The following is a 14,976-nucleotide window of genomic DNA, read 5'->3' as shown; positions in this document are numbered from 1 at the left end:
TATAACTTCCTTAAAATGAAGTTTACCTTGGACACTAAAGAATTAACATGCACGTCGAACACTAAAGCACTATCAAGAAACAAACCAAGACACTTCATGGAGCTTACAACATTTATAGACGTACTATAAATGGAAACATTTATTGAATCATCCTGCACGTTCCCGAAGAACATCACTTTAGTTTTTTGTGTATTAATTGAGAGTCCATTGCGAGACAACCAATTAACCAAAATACTAACATTAAAATCAATCGACGACTGCAAAACATCCATAAACACATACTCTCCCTTGAACAAAAGCTGCACATCATCAGCAAACGCAAACGACATACAACTCCTACTACTAACACAACTCAGCAAATCATTAACATACATCACAAACAACAGGGGACCTAGAACAGACCCCTGAGGCACACCACTACTCACTGGTAGAGTACCAGAAACACAACTTTTACAACATACATACTGCTTCCTTCCGAACAAATAAGAAAAAACAAGTTTACAAGCTGAGGTAGAAAACTTGAAAAAACGATGTAATTTATTTATTAACTTTGCATGATCAATTCGGTCAAACGCCTTCTCAAGGTCGAGAGATAATAGAACACAACATCCCCCAGCACCGACCGCCATCCGTATATTATCGGTCAACCCAACAAGAAGGGAAGTTGTGCTACGATTGCTTCTGAAACCATACTGACTTTCATGAAGCAACGACATGCTATTAATATAGGCAAGCATTTGATCTTTCATTACATGTTCAACCATCTTAGAAAGTATTGGCATTATTGAGATAGGCCTATATTCACTGGCATCACCACTTTTATGTATCGGAACTATCTTCGCTATTTTCCAGACCTCAGGAAAAACAGACACTGTCAACATTGTATTGACAACATGTAACAAAAATTGACCAACAAGAGGAAATACAAGTTTGAGAAATTTAAGCCGAAAACCATTATATGCTGTTTATATTAGAGCTTTTTGCAGGGTTAACCATGGTAGAACAAATATAATGCTTTGTTTACATTTACGAAATCCACTCGATTTCAACTGTCAATTTCTTTGCGTATACGTCAAATGAAGACTCATCTGAAATCAATTGGATTTCATTTGACGTTTAAGCAATGAATTTGACAGATGAAATCGAGTGGATTTCGTAAATATAAACGTAGCATAAGGTAAAGTAAATACTACAACAAATACAACTCGAACAACAACCACAAAGGAATTTGTTTTTGTTTGTAACGTTACTGCCTGTTGTATTTGTAAACAAAACAAGGAAATGTCTATAAATTATTGGAATTTAAAAAAACTAATAATGTTTCACATTTGGTTGAATATTTTGGAAAGCATGAATGAAAATTCGTTACATTTTAAATTTTTATGTTTCCACATCATTCCACTAAATGCATAAATTCTTGCAGAAAGTAGAATTCTTGCAGAAAAGTTTGGGGTCGCTGGAAATTCATAGAAAAAGGAGAAGCTGTTTCAATGTTTTGTTTTAGAAATCAAAGAAGCACATGTTTATTAGGGCTTTATTTTGTTAATTTTAACAAAATACCTCACATATTAACAAACGTTGTATCGCCTCTACAAGCGGGGAATTACTGCGCGGCTTATCGTTCGAACTTGGAGGAGGTTACATATCATTGATATGAAGAAGTCTTTCTGGGAAATGGTTTTTTCCGAATGATATATTTTTTTACTCAAAAAATATATGTCCCTAATGTACATCGAAATAGAAATAAATGTATAAAATATCATATGAAATTTGACACTAACGTTACAACCCAGTTCAGTCAGCTGGGTATTGCTTGTTTATAAGGATTTGTTTGAAATATAAGCAATGGAATTATAATTTAAAACCCAGTCGGTTTGTTAAATCTGGTTATATATAAACGGGGTATTATACAGGAAATTGATTTACAGTGGAATAAATTATATGCCAATAGCTTTGTTCCTTTACTTTTTTATGGTAAAAGTGGTAAAAGAGAAAACTGTAAATATTGCTCTCTCATTAACAGTTTTACCAGAAAAGTAAAGGAAGGAAATAATGCTAGATCTGGTAGCACTGTCAAAAAGAAACATAAAAATTCACTTTTCTTCTTTTATTTCACAGTTTTTAATTTTGCTTTGTCAGCGTTCGCTTTTTTATCTGTTTCTGTTAATTTTTTCTTCGTTGACAAATAATCGTCAAACAAATGTCGAAAAATCAGTTCTACCATTTTTTTACCCGAAGAAATTTATTTGGAAGCCTGTAATAGAAGAGAAAGGCATTTTTGTTTTCTCTCTTCATTTTAAAAATTGCTTCCAGTTCTACAATTTTTTTTTTTTTAACAAAAGAACATTAACAATAATAAAATATGGATTTTTGAAATCAATACATGAACTCAACTGTCATGTCTAAACGCAGAGTTATCGCAATATGTCAATGTTTTTTCAAGAAAAAAATCGCACATCAAAATGAATTTGGTACATACATATATGGTTTCTTAAACGACATTAATACCGTAGACAGACAATCAGCTCTTATAGTAAGTTTACATTTACGAAATACACCCGATTTCAACTGTCAATTCCATTGATTAAATGTCAAACGAAATCCAATGGATTTCAGATGAGTTTTCATTTGACGTATACGCAAAGGAATTGACAGTTGAAATCGAGTGAATTTAGTAAATGTAAACAAAGCATTAGCTTATTTTTCCTGCTTATGGGTACTTTACACGATATGTTATTTTGCATATGTGCTGTCACTTTGCATATACATTTTCTATATAAAAAGTGACAACCCATATGTAAAAAACATATCGTGTAAAGTACCCATTAGCCTATTTCTTCACTATGCCGCTCATTTCCTGGTATCACACATCGAAGCGTAAAAATCATTTTTATATCAAACAAAATTCAGTATTTTAATATGATTTGTTCGCAAATAATTAGTAGTGATTTAATTTAACAATCGAAGGTTGTTCACGAAAATTATTTGATTATCCATTGTTACAAAAATAATTCTCTTTCTATAGTCCCAATTTACATTGGGCGAGTTTACTTGCGGCAATTGTCATTTTGTAGGAGAGAGAGGTGAGGCATATGGTAACCCTTTGCCTCTCAGCACCCTCTCTCACCTACAAACTGACAATTGCCGCAAGTAAACTCGCCTAATGTAAATTGGGACATAGTCTGTGTTTAGACGCACAAATTTCTCGGGAAAGTAAATTGAGTTTTTTGGGAGAGAGCGGAGAGGAAAGAGCTCCTCAATACTCTTTCCTACCCCCTATTGCCTAAAAACTGAATTTACTTTCCCGAGAAATTTGTGTGTCTAAACACGGACATATCATAAATTAACGGATGGCCGTCCACATATGGTCTGTTCCTTTACTTTTGAAAATGGTAAAACCATTTTGTAAACTGGGGCTCAATTCTGTTTCTATGAAAATGTGAAATGAAAACTTTTATAAAGGAAAAAACTGTCAGATGAAACAAATTATAAAGGAATTATTTTTCATTTCAAGTTTTCATAGAACAAGAATCCAGCCCCTGCTCCCATATGAATTGTATGGTGTCTGAAGTAAAGGAACGCTTTTCGAGTAAAACGTGGTAAAACTTGAAGATTCTTGCACGTAAAGGAACAGAGCTATAGTGTTCCTCTTACTCCATGGATGCGCCGCTTTTTTACGAAATCCACTCGATTTCAACTGTCAATTCCTTTGCGTATACGTCAAATGAAAACTCATCTGAAATCGATTCGATTTCATTTGACGTTTGAGCAATGGAATTGACAGTTGAAATCGAGTGGATTTCGTAAATGTAAACATAGTCTTAGAAATAAAACAGTTATAACAAACTAATGCCCATAATTTCAACACGTAGCTATCTATGAGTTTACAGATATCTCCCGTGTAATGCTATGTTTACATTTACGAAATCCACTCGATTTCATCCGTCAAATCGATAGGTTAAACGTCAAATGAAATCCAATGGATTTCAGATGAGATTTCATTTGACGTTTGAGCTATGGAATTGACAGATGAAATCGAGAGGATTTCGTAAATGTAAACTTAGTATAAGCAACATTTTATAATTTCAACGCATAGGTAACGTTACCGAGTCAAAAACGGTCGTGTTACTAGGCGTTTACACTAGACAGTTTGTCTTCAAATACAACTCTGATTTACTAACACATACATACAGTTGTCGTTTGGCTACCAGCTGTCCATCATTCTTTCACAGACTGCCGGGTTAACAAGATTTTGACATTTTTTGTAAAAATGTGTGAGATAATAATTGAAATGTGTTGAAAACAAAAGAACATGAACAAAAATAAAATATGTGAACGGAAAACAAAAGGCATTCGATGATTTCCATTCATAATTTTACAACTGTTTTTGCAGTTGTCTGGACGCCTACGTCACAAAGGCAAGTTTTGGGATTTTGACAACCAATACATGAAGTCAACTGTCCTGTAATTTGTAAACGCAGGGTTACACCAAGGATTTTACCTGGTTAATCGTTGCCAATGTGTTAAAAGTTGTAAAACACTTCTATGTGGCAATGATTTTGCGAAATCATGAATGAAAATCACCAATATTATCACATGATTTCAAAATTTACACGCCTCGGTAAATGGCATGTAGAAATTACCAAACGCGTATGTAAAGATAACTAATAGGTAGCTACCTACCCGTTTACCCAGACGTTGAAATTACGGGCATTAATAAGGCAAAAATAAAAAATGATCAAACGTGCAAATTCTTACTAGGAAAATTTTACTTTCAAAAACTTTAAGTTCTCAGTAACAAAAACTCTCCAAAATTCTCTCTAAATTCGCTCTCTTTTACTTTAAAAGTTTGTTAACGAACAGCATTTTGTAAAAGTTTGTACAAATTGATTGTTTTAATAGTTCTGTACGATAACTTCGCAAGTGAAAATTACTTGCAAGTACTTAGTAACGTCTCTCCACCAACTTTACTCTCTCGAAGCTAAAAATTTGCAGATTGTTATCGCAAAGCAATTTGCAAAAACTTGCAAGAAGTCAGGAGATTTGAAGAAGAAGTTGGCGGAAAAGATTAAAGCTCTGTTCCTTTACCTGCCTGAGGTTACCATTTCTTAGCATTTTTAACCGCAAAGCGTTCCTTTACTTCAACAAGCATACAATTTATATGAGACCAGTTCACCACTTTTACCATTTTTTGCCACTGTTACCATTTTTTAAAGTAAAGGAACAGACCATAAATAAATAAATAATAAAATAAAAAAGTAGTCACCACAAACTACAAAATAAGTTATATTATTTACATTATCGTTTTCCATAATTTATTTAATAATTTTTCACTTTTTTGTTTCTATTTATTTGTTTATGTTTTTGCCAAGAAGTCCGCCACAAGACATTCGAATTTAAATCAGCTGAACAAACTTGCAAGTTCGTACAAGAAAAAATTTCCTTGCAAAACTCGTAAACAAAACTCTCCAAAGCTCTCCAAAATTCTCTCACTACCCGCTTGGGCGATGGGCTAGTTCGGCATCGGAAACGCGTCGATTCTCAGCGTTACAGTAACTAGTTCCACTTCTGACCCCTCACAGTGCAATCAACTGTAAACTTTAACATGGGGATGTCATAGGAGGTAACCAATTGACACTCTATGCATTACTCGTAGGTGGTATTGTACTAGTTCCAGGTTTACAGTCATATACCAGTTTATTTATAAAAAAAAAGTGGTGGGAAATAGTCACACAACTGACGCTTCGTCGTTTACTTGGGGATATATAGGTGTCAATTGGTTCCCTTCGCATTACTTATGGGTCAATTGTGAACTAGTACCACTTACCTCTAGTGTTGGGCAATCTCGTTCATTGAGCGGATCGATCTTTTTCATTCCGTTCACCAAAAAGATCCGGGTCGTTTACTTCGTTCGTTGGCTCTTTTTCGTTCAACAATACATTTGACTGTATTATTTTCTTTTGAAGTCGTTCGTTCTCTGCTGCATATGACTCCGTCGTTCTTTTCACCGAATCGTTCTTTTGAAAATGTTCGTTCACGAATGACACATTGTGTGCTATTGGGGGTGGTTTTGTTTCTGATATGAAAGAACCAGATGAACGAATGATGCAAAAGAAAGATATGACCGAGATGTGTTACTGAATGAGGTGAGTTACTGAGCGAGAGTAGCTCTCTGAATCATTGTTTGTTTTGTGTGGAAATTTGTGCTGCTTGCGCTAACGCAGCGTTTGTTTAGAGTTTGACTGCAAAACCAATGCTGCTAATTTTGTAAGCAGCAATTACTCGTCCATCGGAGATCTAAATGAACGATATAAAAGAATGAGCTGGATACGGATCCGTTCGTTCTTTTCACGGTATCGTTCCTTTGAGCCGGTTCGTTCATGAACGACGCAACTCTACTTACCTCTAGTTTAGGACTATTTAAATTGCGACAATTGGAATTGCTAGCGGGTAGAGAGAAGAAGAGGGCGATTTGCATATTTCCGTCGTATTCCTTTTTTATACCAGAACAATATGAATAATATGAACGAAGATATTCATTCCATCAACACTAGCTTCTGTTATTGGATGCTTCATTTATATTAAAGTTATGAAGAAAATGTAAATGTGAATTATTTATACAACTCGTCGTTTAAGTTAAGTTAATTAAGTCGCAACTGACGCCTCCTCGTTTACTTGGGGATAAAAAGGTGACAATTGGTTCCCTTCGCATTACTTAGGGGCCAATATTTGTACTAGTACTGATTAGAACTAGTTCTGGACTACTTAAATTGCGACAATTGGAATTTTCGTCCCCACAGGGTATTGTCTCCAAACTCGCTCTCTTTTACTTTACAAGTTTGTTAGTCGAAGGTCACACTAGAGTGGTTTCATTGAAACTTTTAGGTATTTAAAGATCGAGTTCCCCACTACAACAACTTAACGATATCACTCTACTGTGAAACTCGACCTAGGAACCCTTGTTTTCATGGAATTGTTTTAATGAAACTCTCTAGTGTGACCATCGACTTATCGAACAGCATTTTGTAAAAGTTTGTGCAAATTTGTAAAACTTTTGGGTTATCGTACAGACCTCATGTCTGGAGTGTTACCCCAATGGCTTAAACTTCATCATTACACTCTATTACACAAATTTTTTACAAACTTTTGGAGTTATCGTACAGACCTAATGATGAATATGCTCTCTCCCTTACAAGAAAATGGGGTCTCTTCTACAGTATTGCCATATTGAAATCCCAAAATTCATTTTAAATTCACTTGGATTTTGTGCATTAAGAATATGGATAATGCACGAATTAATTTGAATTAAGGCAGTTAATGCATATTAACGCTGTCATCTGTCTAAAGGCCTGCGTACATAAGCTGCTCTGCCTGATTACCTTGCTTTACTGCTTCATTTTTGACATAATAAAAATAAAAGAATCAAGAAGGCCGAGGAAATTTCGAACTGGGTTGCCCTTTTCTTTTTTATTCTTTTATCAGAAGTAAGCAAGGTAAGCAGGCAAGGCAGCTTGCATTTTAGTTGCATCTTTGGACTGATTAAAAATGCAATCCGAAGAGTGCCTTTAAATTCAATCCAAAACACTATATCAAAAGCTGTGATTTGGATCGAAAATGGAGTGCATCCTAGCTGTGTGCTGTGGAAGCAAAATGGAGTGAATCCTAGCTGCGCGCTCCCTTGTAAAATTCATAAGCGAATTCATAGGAAAAGATGTACTCCAACGGCAGATGTACCGTACACTTGTAGTGATTCAACTGCATCCGAGGATGCAAACTTTTTGCTGGGTACAAGGAAAATTTTTCTTGCAAAAACTTTTACGTTCTCAGTAACAAAATGTAATAATGTAAATGGGCTATAAAATATGCTTCATACACTCTATAATAGCGCATTTAAACTAAACTTTAGTAAATCTAAAATCCTAAAACTCGAAATTTAGGTATCAGTGTAAATTGGTTTGGGTCAAATCATGGCACAATTACCCAGGTAGTGGCATCGTAAAAATTTGAATATGTTATGTCAAAACTTTCTTTATGTTGTTGGGGAAATTACAACAAAAATAATTTTTTTATAAAGGGATTTGACTTTTCATATTCGATCAGCTGGTGTGATACCACTACCTGGTAGTTCTGCCATGGGTCAAATTATACGGGGAACGCCGGCAGGATTGCAAAGAGGCTCTGACATTCCTTTATAAGCTTTGTTCCAGAACTAACAAGTTTTTGGGAAGATGTGCTTGAAAGGAAAATACAAAATGTTTTTGTTAATTTTACGGCGATTGACCGTGAAAATCTTTATAATCCGGCATTATAATTCTTCGACCAAATTGTAATTGACAAAAACAATGCCCATATGCATTATTTTAGAACATTTTCAATTTTTTAAACTTCACATTAAATTCATAATTGCTCTCATTTGTAAATATTAGCAAGAACGCATACATTTTGATTAAAAATATATAAGAAACAGTGCAACTAGATTATCTTATCCGTAATGCCTCCGGTCCCGATAATCGAGGTTCCGTACGGATAATCGAGGTCCGATTGTATGTAAAAATAGCTTCGTTCCAGAACTAAAAAGTTTTTACACATTTTGCACATTTTTTTTTCCTTATTATCTTCAGAGCGAAAACCTCCTTGGCCAATTCCCGAACGTTGGAGGGGAGTTTAAAGCCACCACCAATTATGCAGACTTAGTCTACAGTTGTACGTATGATGATGATGACTCTTTACTGCGGCAGTTGAACTTCCAAATATGGTTGTGGTATTGCAAGTAGTTGACGAAAAGCAACGTGACCTGCGATTATACAGAAGATTAATTTCAGAACATATGATGATGGCAGAACATATGATGTTATGGATGTATGATGTTAGTGAATTAATGTGTGCGATGAAGTCGTAATGTTGTGTTGATTATGTTGCGTTTTTAATGAAGGATGATGGAGTGAGATGTTAAGCCAAATTAAAGATGATATGTGTGTGTGACTATGATGACGATGAATTCCCAGTGTTGTCCAAATATAGATATTGTATTTTTAAATATTGGATGAGTAATGAGTAGCGATAGTAAATAAACTGCATGATGACGTATTAAACCACATATATATGCCAGATATGTATCCAAAATGTGGTCGTTGGTTCAATCAACAAGGAAAGCCGTTTTATATCTCAATTTTTGCCAGTTTAATGAAGTCTGCTATCTCGATCAAACCGTCCAAGCCCTTCGAGTGTATGAAATCTTCTACTGTGGCGTAGTTGTACAAACTCTGGAAAGACCTTCTTGCATTATTATGCTTACTACAGCTAAAGATTACATGTGATACCGTGTCTTCAACTTCGCATTCGTCACATAAATGTGAGGAAACTACACTCATTTTTGCAAGGGTGCTGTTACAAAAACAGTGCCCACTTAAAATTCTGTTAAGCATTTTTTGTGTTAAGGAATCCAGAGTGGACGCCTTAAACCAGGGTGTTCTTGAAGTTTTTGGAAAAATTTTATAAAAATGTGAATTACCTCTTTGCGCTATTTCCTTATATTCATCTGACCATTCTTCCCATAGGGATCTGGCCATGGCATTTATCGCATCTCTTAAAGTCCAGGGGATTTCTAATGGGGTACCTTGCACACGTGCATTTTTCGCAGCCCGATCTGCAATTTCATTAAATGTAATGTTACAATGCCCTGGTATAAAATGCAATTCAAAGAAACTTGAAGTACTATTTACCTTCGTGATGAACTTGTCAATCAGGAAATTTCTATGCCCACTACTCTCAACAGCCTGAATGCCGCTTAGACTATCAGTTAGGATTGCTATTTTGTCCATTTGTTTCCCCTCAACATAATTTGCGACCTCCAAAAATGCCAGAACCTCGGCAGACATAGATGAAAACTTTTTATCAACAGAAAAGGATGCAGTTAGGTTAAAATTAAGGTGGTGAAAGGCAGCTCCAGTGGAGTTGTCTGACACTGATCCATCCGTAAAGAATATATGAAAGCCAGCGTTTTGTAGTTTGTTAATTTTATCAGAGGCAATTTGCATGACCATTTCTTTGCTAGCGTCCGATTTTTTGCTTACTAAGCCATTGAAAAAGTCTGTATGATAAGAAATTTTGTTAGTTGTAGGGCCGAAGATACTAGTTGGTGCTATATCAACCAAAATGTCATGGAATTTCTGCCAAATTAGCGCATAACTTGTTTTGAGCTGTGAGTTTTGTGACATTAGTTCTGCTCCAGGCAGTTTATAAGCTACACATTTTGCCAATTCCTTGGCAGTGGCCAATTGGAAACGCTGACGGGGAGGAAGTTCAGCAGCAAGATTATATATGATTGATACCGGTGTTGATTTAATGAGTCCAAGAGACTTCCTTAAATTGTTTTGTATACAAACTTTGAGACTTTGCTCGGATGTCTTAGTAAGGTTTGACAGTGATGCCGCGCCATATTCAATTTTCGCTCTAGCGAAAGCCTTGTAAAAGTGCAATGCTCTAGACGGGATTACCCCAAATTTACATCCACTCAATATTTTCAGAAATGCACAATTTTTGTTTACACTGGAAACGGTGTCATCAATGTGGACTCTTGCCGAGCCACTGGCCGAAATTTTAACTCCTAGATATTTTATTGTATTCACTTGAGATAGTGCTTTACCGTCAATTGTAATATCCAGGTTCTTAGGTCTTCTGCTAAAGTGCGTGACGCTAACTTTTTCCATATTAAAACTTAACAATAACCTCTCACATTTTTGCTTGAATTCTTGAATCTTAAAGAATAATGTTGCTTTCGCAATTTCAAAGTTCCTGTCGTAGCAAAGCACGAAAAAATCATCGGCAAACTGATACACTGTACAACTCTCAGAGGAGATTGAGTGGAGGGAGCTGGTATAAATATTGAAAAGTATAGGGCTTAAGCCACTACCTTGAGGTAACCCATTTTTTATGTTTATACTTTTACTGCCCAACGTTAAGGTCCTATCCTTCATACCATCGAAAAGCCATTTAATTACATGATAATTGATGCCAGACTCAAACAGAATTAAGGATAGTTTACCTATATCGGTATTATCGAATGCTTTCTCTATGTCGATGATTGCTCCGTCTACATTATTATGTTTGCTTTTATGACTTTCAATTGAGTTAATTACATCATTAATGCACATCGTAGTAGACTTCCCCTTAGAAAAGGCGTAAGATCTTCTCGGGATTATATCTCTTACTTCGATAGTTTCATAAATAATTTTCTTGATGGCACCTTCAATTATTTTTTGAGAAGCGCACATCAGCGCGATAGGCCTATAATTCCTGATGTCAGAGAGATCTTTACCTTTTTTGGGGACTGGGGCAATCTTGATTTTCCTCCATTGCGCTGGAAAGGTACCTTGCATCCAGATGTTGTTTAGAATATCTAAGAATTTGGATTTCTCCGTTTCCCCTAGACTTGCGATCATACTATAAGATATTGCGTCAGGACTAGCTGTGGAGTCTGGGTTTCGACTTTTTAAGAATTTGGCCATTTCATTTTTGTCCAGGTTGGGTTTTTCATGTTGATAATTTCCAAAGGTAACCGAAAGCGGCTCATTGCCCACCAAAGATGAACTAGTGACATGATGAAGAAACTCTTCTTTCTGGTTTTCGTCCCATGAATTATTGGGAGATTTATTCTGTTTGTATTTTTTGGTGTTTTTTAGGCTTCTCCACATATCTTTAGGATTTGATTCAGATAGGTCATGAAGATGGTCATTGAAGTTTTTTCTTTTTAACCTTTCTATTTGCTTATACAGTTTTCTTTCCATCGCGCCTGCTTTTAGACCAATTTCATAATCTTTTGTCACGTTGAACTGTTTCCTCAACTCGTTCCTTTGGTTGTATAAATCCTGAATTCTATCATTCCACCATGATTTTGGAATGTATCTATTTCTTTGGTCAACTACGATGGTATTATACTCGATGACATTTTTAAAACTTTTTTCATCTTCTTCGAGGGTTTTGCCGATCTCAGTATTGGCCAGCTGCTTGAATACTCTCTTTTTGCAAATGATTTTACCTTCCCTAGGCGGATGGAAGTTCCCGGAAATTTCCACAATAATAGGCAGATGGTTACTATTAGTTAGCTTAAGGTCTGTTACTTTCCAATTAAATTGCATGGTGTTGCTATTTAAAAAAGTTAAGTCAATGGCAGATCTAGTATTATTGAGTGTAAAGGTAGGCTCACCTGTGTTAAGACATTTAAAATTATATTTGATAGAACAGTCGTATATAATTTCACCCTGGTGGTCAGTTTGAAGGTTTCCCCATGAAGTAGACTTTGCATTGAAGTCACCTGCTATAAGAGTTGGGTGCTTCAATCTTGATGCCGCTTGGAAAAGGTTTGTCGCTATTTCTTTGTAAGAAGTTCTGTTTACATTTGGCGGAATGTAGGTCACTATTAGGTTTATGTTGTTTTTAAGGTTAAGAGTTGAAATTCCCATAATTTCGTGGTTAGTATTGAAATTAATAAGCCTATATTTGATACTTCTCTTAATGTAGATCCCTACTCCGCCAAATCCATCACTTCTGTGTTTTCCAATGAAGTTATAATTGGTTATATTTGTAGAAGTAGTGTCCCGCACCCACGTTTCCGTTAGGAGCGCGACATCAATGTTATGTTTTTCCATATAAAGTTCTAATAACTCCTTATTTCCTTTTTTGTTTACACTTTGTATATTGTACTGTAATAATTTAATCATAATGAATAAAAAAAGAGATTTTTGTAAGTGCTATAGTTCCTCTTCGGAACCACTTACCCGTACCGTCCTATCAGATTGTATGTTAGCTGTATCAATCATATGAACATCTAAGTTTAACATTTCCATGATCATTTTTTGTCTGATTCCTTCTAGATGCAGAAGTGCTTCTTGTCCTAATTTTTCCATGCATTTTTCTTTTAATTCGTCAATGTTTTGCACTATAGCTCCTAGGGATTTTTCCATTTGAGAGAATTTTTCATATTGAGACTGAAGCGCAATGCCATTTGGAGATTTATATGTTTCTTGGCTATTTAAAGCTTGTTTGTACTCCTCCATATTTTTTCTGGCATTTGCCTCTTCCCTAATTCTATTTTGATTGTTTTTTGTTACTTTTGCGAACGAGTTTGACGAGTGCAAGAATTTGGCAGCCTCTAAGGTGTTGTTAACAGTATTATTTTGGGTTTGTTTTTGATTCTTGCTTCTATTTTTGATCGCGGGGAAAATTTCATCCTCATTTTCATTAAAGATTTCAAATCGATTTGTAAAGACAGCAGAATATTTAGATCTGGCCTCTCTAAAAGCTAAATTTTCAATTGTCATGATTTTCTTAATTGTGTACGCTTTAATTCTTGCAGGACACTTCCTGAATGTTGGCTCATGATCGCCAGAACAATTCGAACATCTTGGTTCCGGATCACAATCCTCACCAATTTTATGCGCTACAAAACACGTTCTGCATGCTGGGGTTTTCTGTTTACAGAATTGAGAAAAATGATTATAACGATAACAGTTATAACATTGTCCAAATGATATAAAATGTTTTACCTCGGTTCTGGAATACTCATAGAGTTTAACGTATTGTGGCAAATTTAGCCCCTTGAAAAAGATCTTAACTCTTGTTGTTGGTTGTGTTTTGTTTTGCACTTTTTTGGTCATTCTGACTATTTTTAGAATAGTGACATCTGAGCTTATGACATTTACCAGTTCATCATCTGAAATTTCAATAGGAATTCCAAAGATTATTCCTATTTTCGACACAAAATGAGGAAAAATCTTTGGAATAAATCCATTTTGTTTAAAATCTTCATTAACTAAAAACGAATTGGCTGAATAGCCATCTTTAAATTCAATTTTTGCACGCCCAAAGACAATTTTTGAAACTTCAAGAACACCCTGTATATTTAAATTCTTTAAGATTCTAGCAAGGTTAATTGTATTTATACCTGTTTTTTCTCCTTCTGTTGAGGATTTGTCGACATAAACGATGAAGGGCCCTTTGTGGTCCTCATCATATGTATTATTATAATTAATGTTTGTATTACCTGAGTTTGAATTCTCACCAGTTTCTGTACGGTTTGTGGTATTGTTTGCTGAAGAGCTTGGGTTCTGGTTATCACAATCAACAGACATTCCTGTACTGGCATTTTCATCATCTTTTCTCGCTTTCTTTGAGCTCTCATTTCTTCGAGAATTACTACGGCTTCTGCTTCTCTCTTTTTCATCCTCTCCCATATTTCTTGTCTCTTGCCTTGTTTCGCTTCTGTATCTATCCTTTTTATTCTTTTGCCTCTCAGGCGGTTTCCCCATGGGAGGGGGAAGATCATTCCCCTCCATTGGAAAGTGTTTTGCTTACTCTTTACGTACTCTTTCTCTCACACACTTATGTACGTGACAAAATGTAGAGAAAAATGTAACGGGATCAAAGCCGTTGGCGTCCCGTTAGAATTGATGAAGAATAGCCACTTTAAGACAGCAAATATGTCTTTTTACAAAATGATCACCAGCCAAAAAAATTTAAGGTTAATTTTTTTTTTCCGTATCACCACATTAATGTTGCATGTGGCTAGGAGCCCCTTTTGGGCGAATAGATTGTTCTTCTTATTTACTGCAGAACTGCACTCAACAATTTATAATCGATAGATTATATTTCCTTTTGTCATTGTTCCAAAACGTTAATTTAGTTTTTCGTAAGGCTAAAAGCCTTTTTGTAATTTATTTAGTTTTTCCACTGATAACTTTGATTCGCTTCACAGTTTATAGTTTGAGTTTTCTTGAAACTATTTAAATCGCAAATTATTTGTTCCGAATTGAAACCACAAAATTCATTAAGTCGAACACTTAATTTGTTTGCTGCCGAAAAAACTTCTTTTCACCGAATAGAGAAAAAGACAACTTTACGCGTCAGCGTTCGCAACAGTAATGTGTTTGCACATTTTTACCCGAAATGCGTTCCCGTACAACAAAAAAGTTGCAAAAT

At 35.3% G+C, this 14,976-nt stretch overlaps 1 protein-coding gene across 1 annotated transcript in view; it reads right to left on the bottom strand.

Annotated features, from left to right (window-relative positions):
- Positions 1–12,588: 12,588 nt before the first annotated feature.
- LOC141387768 (uncharacterized) overlaps positions 12,589–14,976 on the bottom strand; it is a 36,547-nt gene continuing 34,159 nt past the window's right edge. The window contains exons 2-3 of the mRNA XM_073957954.1: positions 13,545–13,711; positions 12,589–13,469 (exon numbers count right to left, since the gene is read on the bottom strand). Of these exons, the coding sequence (XP_073814055.1) occupies positions 12,750–13,469; positions 13,545–13,711 (887 nt within the window). The 3' untranslated portion in view covers positions 12,589–12,749. The remainder of the gene's footprint in view (positions 13,470–13,544; positions 13,712–14,976) is intronic.

Source organism: Musca autumnalis, unplaced genomic scaffold (genome assembly GCF_047663935.1).
Source record: "Musca autumnalis isolate F117 unplaced genomic scaffold, ASM4766393v1 scaffold_5, whole genome shotgun sequence".
Classification (NCBI taxonomy): Eukaryota; Metazoa; Arthropoda; class Insecta; order Diptera; family Muscidae; genus Musca; species Musca autumnalis.
The sequence above is the reverse complement of the archived record's forward strand: the minus strand, read 5'-3'. Positions and strand labels throughout refer to the sequence as shown.